General features: G+C 39.1%; 1 protein-coding gene across 2 annotated transcripts in view; it reads left to right on the top strand.

The window, feature by feature from the left end:
* The first annotated feature begins 2,886 nt into the window (after positions 1-2,886).
* BRINP3 (BMP/retinoic acid inducible neural specific 3) overlaps positions 2,887-12,187 on the top strand; it is a 252,313-nt gene continuing 243,012 nt past the window's right edge. Inside the window, exon 1 of one of the 2 annotated variants that reach the window (XM_067535139.1) lies at positions 2,887-3,159. In XM_067535139.1, the coding sequence (XP_067391240.1) occupies positions 2,924-3,159 (236 nt within the window). In that variant the 5' untranslated portion in view covers positions 2,887-2,923. The remainder of the gene's footprint in view (positions 3,160-12,187) is intronic. The other variant, XM_067535140.1, reaches the window with a different exon arrangement.

Here is a 12,187-nt window from a genome sequence, read left to right as displayed (position 1 = left end):
GATGTCGCAAGAAGATATTGAGTCAAATTCATCCCAGAATAACTCCGAAGAGGTCACTGGATTCATACCAGGGTAGGAGTTTGACATATCATGTTCCTTGAATGATACCTGACCTCAAAAGCTGGAAGAGAGAAGGGTGAGAAAAATTTTTTTTACATGATCAGCATCTGCAAGAGGTGGCAGGATAGAATCTTTCAGACATGGATCAAATGATTTTGCAAAAATATCTGCACCCATTTCAGTCATCTCTCTGTGAAGCAGTACTTTGGAGAGGCAATATTTTTTTTTTCCACTCATGTAGTTGCATCAGTGTCCTCTAGTTTAAAATCCACTCTTACTCTTTTCCAGCAGATATCCCTGTCTTTACATCCCACACTCCAAATCCACAGGAGTTCTACATTAAAATGAATACACCATGGAAGACTGTGGTGAAGCTCTATGGCAGGGATTCAAACTAAGGGGCTTTGTGTGCTCAACAGTCCCAAAACAGTCTTTGAACATTGTATTTTGTGTGTGTGTGTTTTATTTCTAACAGCAACTTTTCTCTCTCCCTGGCGTCATCCCTTCCCAATAAAGAAAGGGTCACTATGAAAATATAAAAGAAGTTGACCAGGAGGAATGGTCTTGTGGTTAAGGCACTGGATGGGGACTCAGGAATTAGGGTTCACAGACACACTGCATAACCTTGGGACAATCACTTAAACTGAGATTTTCAAAGCCGCCCAGGGGAGTCAATGTTTAATGGAAATTATCCCTAAGATTGCTTTAAAAATCTTACCCTTAGACTCTTTATTCTTCCGTTCCTCATCTTTTAATCTAAAAATGGGCTCAATCAGTCATCATTATAATTTAATGGTCTGAAAGAAGCAGCCAGAAGAGTAAACTTCTTGTCTTTCATTATTGCAATTTAAAACATTTTTTTTTTCATGGAAAGGTAATTTAAAAGAACTCAATGTCTTAATGGTTAGACAGTTGTCAGGGGAAGGTAGCTGTAAAAATCAGAGTCCCCATGCTCCCATTTGCAGCAATCTATGATGTGAGACTGCCCTGGGCCTTCAGATTTTTCCTGGGAGCATAGCTGGAACATAGCTGCCTATGCAACATAGTTCTGTTCTTCATTGCCCACTAGGGAGCTTTGTGAGACTTTTCAGTTCTGTGGGGATAGGGAGGCCAGGCTGTCTCTGCTGAAATTATTCTTTTTGATACACTGTTGCTATCATGACTTCTTTGCTTAGCCTAAATTGGGACCCAGAGTTAACAGGAAAACATCAAGCAATCAAATGCCATAGCAGCTTTTGCATGGTGGAAGGGTCAAGATTGCATTGTTATAAACTTTATTTTTTCAGGGTCACTTCAGTTTCCCTCTGACTTATACATTTGTCATGCAGTTTGCTGAACAATGTAACATCACATTTAATAGACTTCAGACTGTGGCAGAGAAAAATCACAAATCCGGGGAGAAAACAATCGTGTTTGTGTAGTGTGCACAAATGTATGTACAGCATACAGAAACTGGAAGCTTTTGTGTATGTAAACCTCCACATGAGAAACTAAACAAGATTCCTGAATTCTAATGGAAAAAGGATTTTTAATGCAGTCCACATTTGGTGACCACGAATCTTCTGCAGTTGCTTAATTTGAAACATGCAAATAGTCTCATTTACTTCAGTGAAATTACTCATGCGCTTAAAGTTAAGCACGTGTGTGTTTGCAGGATCAGGGCCAAAATGGTCAATAGCCACATTCATGCCCGAGACAAGGATAATAAACATGAACTGTTCCTTTGGTTACATGAACAGGATAATGCTTATATCCTCAGACGATAGGTGCTCCTTGGGTCAAATTGATTGCTCCGTGCTTGATCCAATTGGCTTTCTGATGCATTTGTGATCCATACTCAGGACATTCTAATGTACTGTCTAGAATAAGTGCATGGATCACTTATAAGTGCATGGATCATTCAGCTGCAGCACCTCTCTTATAATAGACTAATAATTAGAAAATGTTTAACTTTAATACATCTGTTTTATATGAAAATATACTTCATTTAGGAAATGTTTGTAGATGAAGGTGTTGGTGTTAAACATAATACTCCTGGCCAACATAAAAAGTTCACAGCACAGGCCTTTGTAAAAAATGATTATAGCAGGTGCTGTCATATTTAAATACAAATTAAAAGGACATCTTTCTTTGTAAACGCATCCACTAGAAAAAAAAAAAAAAAAAATCACAGCCTCAAACTCTGTTCAATTACCTGCTGTTTCAAAATTAACTGAAGGTAACAACTGCATTGTTTTAATCAGTCTAGGTACCTTTATGCCCCTCAGCACCATAGGATCTATACGGACCTCATAATCATGAATGGATTTTATCCTCACAAAGACCCTTTGAGTAAAGAAAGCAGCTTCCTGTTTCACAGATGTGGAACTGAGGCACACAAAGATTAAATAACTTTTCCATGGTCACCCAGAAAGCCTGTGGCGGAACCGATAATTGAATCCAGGTTTCCTGAATCCTTCCTTTGTTCTATCCACTAGACCAGCCTTCCTATCTTTTATACATATGTGTTATTGGATCGTTGTATGCCAGTGTTAAAAAGTAATAATTCCTCCTTTGCATGTTTGTAGGGATTTAGGAGGTTTCCATGCAACAGGGAAATAGCACTTCTGATATCTGACGTGAGCAAATTAGTTTTACAGAATACTGAGAAACGCAACCTTGTGCTGTTTATTAGTCTAGTGGAGTTCATGCCAGTATAAAATGTAATAAAAATAAAGGTCATTGTCTCTTTAAGCTGAGAGAAAGGAAACTTGTATCTGCTTCCAAAGCATGACTAATGTGTACTTATCTAATTTACTGTGTATTTTGTCTAGGTGTTGAGGGAAAGCTAAGAGAATGAAGACTCTAAGTCCACAGTGGAAGCATGATATGGCGATGCAGTGCTGGTGCTGAATTGTTCTCTCTGATGGCTCTATGGGAGTGGATAGCACTGAGTCTTCATTGCTGGGTTTTAGCGGTTGCTGCTGTTTCGGATCAGCATGCCACAAGCTCCTTTGACTGGCTCCTCTCTGATAAGGGACCCTTCCATCGCTCACAGGAATACACAGATTTTGTGGACAGAAGTCAACAGGGATTTAGCACAAGATACAAGATTTACAGGTATGAAGCAAAGGGAAAGCATTACAGAACTATCATCTTTAGAAGTTGTACATAAATAACAAGAGGTTGATTTTTTTAAGGGAAAGTCTCAGATGTGGGAACAAATTCATAGACAAAGTAATTGCTAATATGTATATATATATGGGGCCAGTTTTGCATTATGTATTATGAGAATGCCTGCTTATACTGTTTTCGTCTTGTTGATCTGGAAATAATTGACAGTGACCACCTGGTTCCCCAAATTCCTGGGCTCTCCTCCAAAGTAACATTAACCCCAATAATGTCCTTAAACATTCATTTATCTTCCCTAATTGCCAAGAGAGATATTGTAACATCTTTGTTCACCCAGAATAGTACCTTGCTCCTCGAGTAGTTCTGTTGATTGAAACCAATGGCAAACATTGATTTCAGTGGGGCCAGATTTTCAGCTGGCCTCAGTATGGGTTGCTCAAACTGACCCAAAGATTTTAAATATAGGTAGGCCCCTGGTTTCAAAAGCAGCTTTTAATTTTGGATTCCTTATCCCTTAGGACCTGATTTTCCACAATGCTGAACACCCATAGCTGCTATTGCCTAGAGCTGTGGGTGCTCAGCCATTCTGAAATTCAGCATTTGCTTGGCCTAATTATGGTTGAACAGACAAAAATGGAGGCACCAAAATCAGAGGCCAGTTTTGAAAATTCAGGTTTCACTGCAGAATTGATTTTGCTGTTTGTCTGCAGTCTGCCAGTCTTCCATTCTATTGAGTCAGCACTAAAGTACTACATCCCTCTTGTCTTGAATTGTTTATCTTGTCACACTGACATATATTAACAAATATATTAACATTACAAAGGAAAAGGGAAGTAGAAGGCAGAATACAATGGAATGATAGAAAGCTGATGGGTAAAGGTAAAGAAGGGAAAAAAGGGGGCCCAAGGGAAGAGGAGGAAAGTATGACAGAGGAGACATTTTTCTCACTTAATGTTCTGGATATAGCCAGACAGTTCTTCACCAGCCAAAGGAAAGAGGTTTCAACAATACACTACAGGCCAGATGTCAGCTTCTCCCATAACTCAGCCCACATATCTCCACTTCACCCCATAAAAGGGTTTACATGGGTAGCCACCTATTTTGCACAGATTATTCTGTGGTAGTTTCCAGTTCTTTTGTAAACATGGAGCAGTGGATTAGAGAAATGGAAAAGATTATTTATTTAGTTGCTTGTGTATTCATTCAAATTGCTGGTAACTTGTAATAGGTTTAGAATTTTGAAGCTAGTACGTTTTGTATCTTAAAACACCTTGTCTATTTTCCTTTTCTTTGTGCATGCAGCAGAGGGCGCTGTGTTGCAGGTCAATTTTGCTGTAGGATCTCATGCAGTATAAAGAGGAATTAAAAACATTTTACAGATAAAGTGAGATTCAGAAATGTGCACCGATGATAGTCTGTCTCAATAAAATAGCAGCACCTGATATTTACTGCATTTTAAGAGTCAGGCATCAGAGACTGAAAGAATATATTTTATTTGTATTATTTTCTATTAGTCAACTGTGAACTAAAATTATCTCGGTAATAAAATGAAATAATTGTATTTGAGTTCAGTCCTTTCAATAAGGACATGGAGAATGCACTATGTCCAACAACCTTTAGGACTACAAGAAGAAGCTGAAGGGCTTTTTTTTTGGTTTTGTTTTGTTGTTTTGTTTTTTTCCTTCTATGAGCCATCATTACAGACACATTGTCAAGTCTGGCAGATCTGTAATCAGTCCTGTCATATTTGTTTGAGTTTGTGGGAGTATTTACATTCCTCAGATGTCCCTCAGAGAGCAGGATTCATGTCTATTTCAATACCATGCCTACTCCCCTCAAGAAATGTACAGGCAGGCAAAACAGAGGAGTAGAATATTAAGAATTTCTGTGGCTGATCAACAAGAAACAGCACCCTGTGAATTAATTTCCCAGATGAGAAACCTAACTGTAAGGTTCCCATATAAGAATTACTCCTTTAATATGTTCTCCAAAACCAATGTTAAATATTGGAAAATACTGTAAAATATTGGAGCATTTTTTTAAAAATAAAGGTTGCTTTTAATCCCTATTGCTTTTCTGTGGACTCTCACAGACAAAAGCATTTAGGGTCTAATTGTTCTCCCACCTTCACCCACCGCCATCTGTAGTTGCTGCATGGATGGGACCCACCATGTCCATGGCTGCCTTCATGTAATCATTGACACCAGCCCCAAAAAGCCTTCTATGGGATTGCTGTTGATGGCTGGGGAGGGGATGAAATGGGTGGGCTGAGAGAATGAATTACTTTATGCGTGATTCTCTTCTACCCTGGAACCTTTCTCACTGAGGAGCATGTGGGGGCATGGCTGGCTGGCATAGCCCTTTTGGTCAGCAGTGCTGGAGTAGGTGGAGTGATTCAGGGAAAAGAGTGCGAAGTGTTCCTTGGGAAGTTCATATCGCCCCAGAGTCCTCTCTCACTGGCTCTTCCTATAGACAGGGTAATAGAATCTTTGCATATTGTGCGGAGCAGCTCTTAGCATATGGGGAATAGCTGCAGAGATGAAAAGTCATCCTGTATTTTGGAAGGAAGGTTTCTGCACTGCAGGGACAGAACAAGCTGCAGCAGGCAGCAGCTCACTTTCTGTCGCTGCAGTCCACGGCCCCGCCTGCCAATATGGAAAGTGATCCATTTGATGTCTAGAGCTACACCCCACATTCCTACACACCAGCTTTACTCAGTTATTATCTAATCAGCGACAGCCTACACCTGACTAGATGCTGATATAAATACATATAAATAAAATAATCATAGTAAAAGTGTTCAGCTGCTGCAAACCTGCATTCTGTGACATATTTAACTACTGTTCAAAAATATATTGTTGGTGTCTTTTTTTTTTTCCCCCTTGTCAATGGTGTTTGAACAGGAGGAGAACACAATATATAATTTTTGTTTTCCAAAGGCAGAAAAATTATGCCATGAGTGAAATTATGTTCTGTTTCCCATGAATTTTTTTTGTTTTGGCAGCCTCAAAAGATGCAGTGGGAACTTAGAAAAAATAAAAACTCAGTTAAATAATTAATTTCTTCATTTTTTTATTTCAGTGTAGTATTTCCTATTATACTCATGTTCAGAATAAAAAAAGAGAATTCTTTTTATCTTGTTTTTGATCTTTAAATAAAGCCATTTAATACATATTTTACATAAACAGTAAAATGCTAGAGAGTAAAGACATGATCCTGTACCATTAACACCAGTTTTGCCATTGATTTGAATGGGAGCAGGATCATACCTTAAATACCCATCAGAAAAGCAGAATTATTAAAATGATAAAGCACTGAAGTGTCAAGTACCAAAAAGAATGGGATAATGCTATAAGCTGCATGCTGAAAGGAGCTCTGTGGGAACATTGCAGCTGTCTGATAACTATTGCCTGATAACAGTGTTATACAACTGAACTCAAGAATATTCATTGAATAAAAACCTCCAGTTGTAACTGGACAAATTAGATTTGTTTGAAAACCATCATTTCATTCTCATGTCAAAGGACAGATCAACTTACATGTTTTGTGTAGGCACATCTGAATTGATAGGTCTAAGCCCACAATACGATCTAACTTCCTTGAGCTCCCATTACTTTAATTTTCATTACCCTTCAGGCTCCCAAACTACATACCCTACCTACATTTTAGAAAGTCATACTCTGAGCTAAAACACTTATCAAAATCTCCAGACCCATAGTCTAAATTCTCCAGGAACAAGCACCAATATTCTGTGTTGATGTTCTTATTTTCTCCCTATTTCCTAATTGCTTGTATGCCTGTGAGTAAAGAGAGAAAGAATCATGTTGCACAAACACTCTTTTGTCATTATAAACAAGTATTTGCCTTGAAATACTGACCATGAAAGGTACTGGCTGTTATAAATCATAGGGATACAATCAAAGGCTGGCACTGTGGGAGAGTGCATATTAACTGAGCCCATTTTTATAGAAGGTTCCTAATCAAACCATAACAGGCACATTTCTGAAGGAAAAAGGTGTAATTTTTCCCACCTCTTTATTTAGCTTTCAGAGAATATAATGGCCAATGAAAATAAAGCAGATACATGAAGAAGGGAAGAACAGTGTTAGTACTTGGCTAGTTGTTACGTTTGAGACTATTATCTAAGGATCAATTATCTCTGTGTACACACACAGGCAAGTGACCTGATTCTGCAAAAACACAGATTGTTTTCAACTTCCTCAACAATAGAACGGTTCTGTAAGCAAACACACATGTTGTTTGCTGTATTGCTGTTGGTTACGGGAACAGAGAACAATAAATTGTTGCAACTAACGTTAGACTGCTCCACTAAAACGGGGACATTTTCTGCACTGCAGTATGATATTCCCTATAATTCCCAGTAGGAGGTTCCACACATACCATGGACAAACTTAAGTACTGCAGATGAGTCTCTTGGGTGTGTGGGTTTGTTGTTGTTTTTTGGTTTTCTTTGTTTTTTTAATTCACTGCAATTGATCTACAGACAGAGTTGTGGAGAAAAGCACCAGCACTTTTTCTGGAGAAGTGTGCTGGCTTCTAAAGGAGCTACATTGCTCTATTGATATCTTATGGAATATGTTTTCTTATATAATAAAAGTTAAATATATTGTTAAGGAATTTCAGGTTTGTTCTTTGGTATTGAATACTCACATACTCCACAGTGTTACTTATGCAAATCATCAGTCAGGGAACCGGGATCCAAACCCAAACAAAATGAGACTAGAGAAATGCCAAGAATGGAAAGAGTGACTGGGAAATTGGGAAAGCAGTGTAAAGATAATTCTTTCTTGGACTGTTTAGAACATTACAACTATGTGTTATGGCCCTCACTGCAAACTTGCCTGTGTCATATAGAGCTCCTTGTTAGACTGAGTACAAATCTGTGTGATTTCTCTACTGTAATCCGAGGGTTTCCTTCCAAAATTTGTGATATATCAGCAAGGATAATTTCCTTTTCCTCTTTTCTACTTATTGCATGAGGCTTTATTCTGACAATGTAATGACAAATAATTTAGTCAAAAGGAGAATCACTTAAAAATATTAATTAACTTGTTAAACTTAGCAGTGACTGAAAGTGTGTAAACCTAACAAATGAGCAATAGCAATTCACAGACAGTTTTGGTTAAAAAAATAGCTGAGGTTGTTACTAACCTGTAGAATTCTATGTCATATGAAATTAACATCCTATATATATATATGTATATATTTATATATATGTATGTATATGTATATATTTATATAAATATGTATATATTTAAATGCCCTTTTATAATGAAGTGCTTCTTTTTGTTTGTTTTTGATCAGGCATGTAATTTGAGAATCAAAAAATAATTCTTTATACCCAAGAAATACTTAGGTGGTAAGGAATACTGGTTTATCTGATGTACTCTAAATTCATTTTTAATTTAACCTATAACTTAAAGTAAACAAGTTCTTACTAATGTTCTTGAGCGCTTACTCATACAGATAGTCCCCACTGAAGTCAAATGTGGTATTGGGGGACTGTGCCTTCAAAGGCTAAGCTTCCCAAACAGAGAGCCTGTGAAAGGTGCTGTGAACATCTTGTTGTTATGCCCAGTGAGTTGGAAATGGACACAGAATAAAGCAAATCTCTTGCAAGCTTTTTAACCAGTGAGTGATCACTCAACTCCGCAACTAGCAGCAGTCCAAGCTGTCTTTCACTGACTGCCCTATCAACATAGGAAAAGATTGAGCTATAGGATTGAGTCCACTGAGCTGGATGGTTCACTCTAGATGAAAGAGGTGATTCCATCTCTCAGTCTGTAATGTCCATAATCACTCTAATGAGAGTGCTAATAATGCTAACTCTTGTTTGGGTTGTGGACACTTAGTACACTGGGTACAGTGCTGAGACCAATATAGGCGACAATGGACATCAGACAGGAACAGCCTGTAGTTGCTATCAGTTTGTGATTGATCTGAACTGTGCAGCCAGAGATTTTAGGGGAACAAGAGAGAGATTAATCCCCTTGTCTACATTAAATAATGGATAATGAAGTTTCCATAATAAAATGTAAGGTGCGTATTGTTTTGGACACATGGCCTATCCAAAACTGCAGTGAACATGGTAGAATGTAATGGAGAAGCTTTCTGATAGCATCCGTTTCAAATGACTTCAGTCACTTTACACCTTCTTTGGTGCTGTTATTTCAGTTTGTCAGACTGAATACTTTACAAGGCATTAATACTTCTAGTTAGGCTTTAGTATGATGGTTCTCTTCTTAAGCAGAAGGGCCAGAAATGTCATCTTGAAATTAAAAAAAAAAATGCTTCAGAATGTTGGGGAAAACCCTAATTCCTCAGTTTCTGTGCAATCCCATTGTTCCTTGTTTTGTCCTTATTGCTAAAAAAACCAAAACCCAAACCACCCAACTCCACAATAAATAAAACAGAGGGGTAGTGAGAGACAAGGGGAACATGACCAAAGTGATTGGAAGAAAAACTGAGTAAAATTACCACTGTAAAGCTATAGGAAAAATGAACTGTGCTCAGCTATATCTCTAATTATCTATTTATAATAAATGACACTATTAGTGTACTTTGGGCAGCTTTGTGGAAGTAGGGAACCACTGAATTCACCTCTGCGGAGGCTCTGGCTGCTTGTGCATTGCACTGTATGCACAATGACATTGCTAGATACAGAGAACTGAGATAATAAATGCACTTAAGGAAAAACGTGTTTACTCTCCACAACTGCAGTTTCAAAGGGGGAATGAAAAGCAAAAACAGTCCAGTCTGCTTTTTTCCAGAGAATCTTTGCATTGGTAAATTGCTTTTGGCTTGTATCATAATTGGTCAGTTTCCTTTAGGGAATTTCCCATTCAACCTGATGGACAAAAGGGTACAATAGTCAGAGGCGATCATCATGCTCAGAAGGTGTGCCAAGGAATAATCTACTGAGTGCACAAAGTCCTCATTTTAAATCCAGTGGCTCACAGAGTCGGGAAGGAGAAGAGCAGCTCTAGTTGCTGAAGGCGCGAGGTGGGGGGAACTCTGCTGATTGCCTAAGGTGACAAATACAACAGAAGTGTCATGTTTCTGCCACATGCACCAGCCCATGGGCTCAATCAGGGTGTGTGGGGAGTACAGGGCACCTTATAAAAAAGCATGTAGTGCTGGATTCACTAACCCTACACACTTGAGAGCTCTGTGGATAAATGCCTCACAATGCTTCCTCTGGAGCAGAGCAGCTCCATGCTTCCCCTAACCATGGGCAGTGCATTCAATGCCCAGACAAGTCCCAGCCTCTCCATCTCATTACCCACCACCTCGGATCTAACATTACCCAGATTGGCAAATCAAAGACAAATCCCAGGCAAGTGAGCCAAGTCTAGTGATATTACTTCACGTGTAACTTCTGTTCAACATGAGTAAGCATTGCAAAGTCAGACCCAAAAAACTCCATATGCTCGTACTGACCCCAGCTAACAGTTCAGACAGTCGCTTCAGGATGTCTTTAACAAAAGAATATTTTATTGACAATTGTGAAAATAGAAAATAAAAGAGAAAATAACAAAATAGAAGATGAGCAAAAACAAATATAACTGTGGGTCAGAACAGAAATGAATGGAAAGACTCCCATTGTTTTCAATGGCCCTTGGACTAGGCCCCATATGAGTCCAACAGAAAGCCTAGTTGGAGCGACACTCAGTAGTTACAGAATAATGAAACATTATTTGGGCCTTCTACAAGCTAGAAAAAGACCTTTGTCTTCACATCCAGCTCAAAACTCGCTCTCTTGTCTCAGCTCTGTGTAGTAGGTCATATATTCAATGTAACTAGAAACCCCTGTTGATGTAAACCTTGGGCTCTTACATATCACAGTGAGAAGAACCTTAGAAAAATCTTGTATAGATGTGTAGATCTTGTATAGATCTTGTCTACAGAGTGACTTAGACAAACTGGAGGATTGGGCCAAAAGAAATCTGATGAGGTTCAACAAGGACAAGTGCAGAGTCCTGTACTTAGGACAGAAGAATCCCATGCACATCTACAGACTGGGGACCGACGGGCTAGGCAGCAGTTCTGCAGAAAAGGACTTGGGGGTTATAATGGATAAGAAGCTGGATATGAGTCAGCAGTGTGCCCTGGTTGCCAAGAAGGTTAATAGCATATTGGGTTGCATTAGTAGGAGCATTGCCAGCAGATCGAGGGAAGTGACTATTCCCTTCTATTCGGCATTGGTGAGGCTGCATTTGGAGTATTATGTCCAGTTTTGGGCCCCCCGCTATAAAAAGGATGTGGACAAGTTGGAGAGAGTCCAGCGGAGGGCAACAAAAATTATTAGGGCGCTGGAGCACAAGATTTATGAGGAGAGGATGAGGGAACGAGGCTTCTTTAGTCTGCAAAAGAGAAGAATGAGGGGGGATTTGATAGCAGCCGTTAGCTACCTGAAAGGGGGTTCCAGGGAGGATGGAACTAGGCTGTTCTCAATGGTGGTAGATGACAGAACAAGGAACAATGGTCTCAAGTTGCAGTGGGGGAGGTCTAGGTTGGATATTAGGAAAAGGTTTTTCACTAGGAGGGTGGTGAAGCACTGGAATGGGTTACCTATGGAGGTGGTGGAATCTCCATCTTTAGAAGTTTTTAAGATGTAGCTTGACAAAGCCTTGGCTGGGATGATTTAACTGAGGATAGTCCTGCTTTGAGAAGGGGGTTGGACTAGATGACCTCCTGAGGTCCCTTCCAACTCTAATCTTCTATGATTCTATGACACATCTAGTGGTAAGCAGGTAGAAGCCCAAGACCTAAGATTCCAGAGAAATCTCAGGTTATATCATTCTTCATCAGTGCACCTATATCCTAAGCTTTTCCTTTTACAGGTGTATGATCTGACCCTGCACCCCTTTTGCACATCAGTAATACCATTGAAATTGTGGCTGCAAAAGCACCCCTGCTTAATATGAATGAAATTCTTAAGGTGTAAAACAGCAGCACTTCTTGTGTTAAATCTGTAGTTGAAAGAAGCCAATAG

Source organism: Emydura macquarii, unplaced genomic scaffold (assembly GCF_026122565.2).
Source record: "Emydura macquarii macquarii isolate MOO-44397 ecotype Brisbane River unplaced genomic scaffold, CSIRO-AGI_Emac_v2 contig_3477, whole genome shotgun sequence".
NCBI classification, from domain to species: domain Eukaryota; kingdom Metazoa; phylum Chordata; order Testudines; family Chelidae; genus Emydura; species Emydura macquarii.
This window is presented reverse-complemented; position numbering and strand designations above follow the sequence as displayed.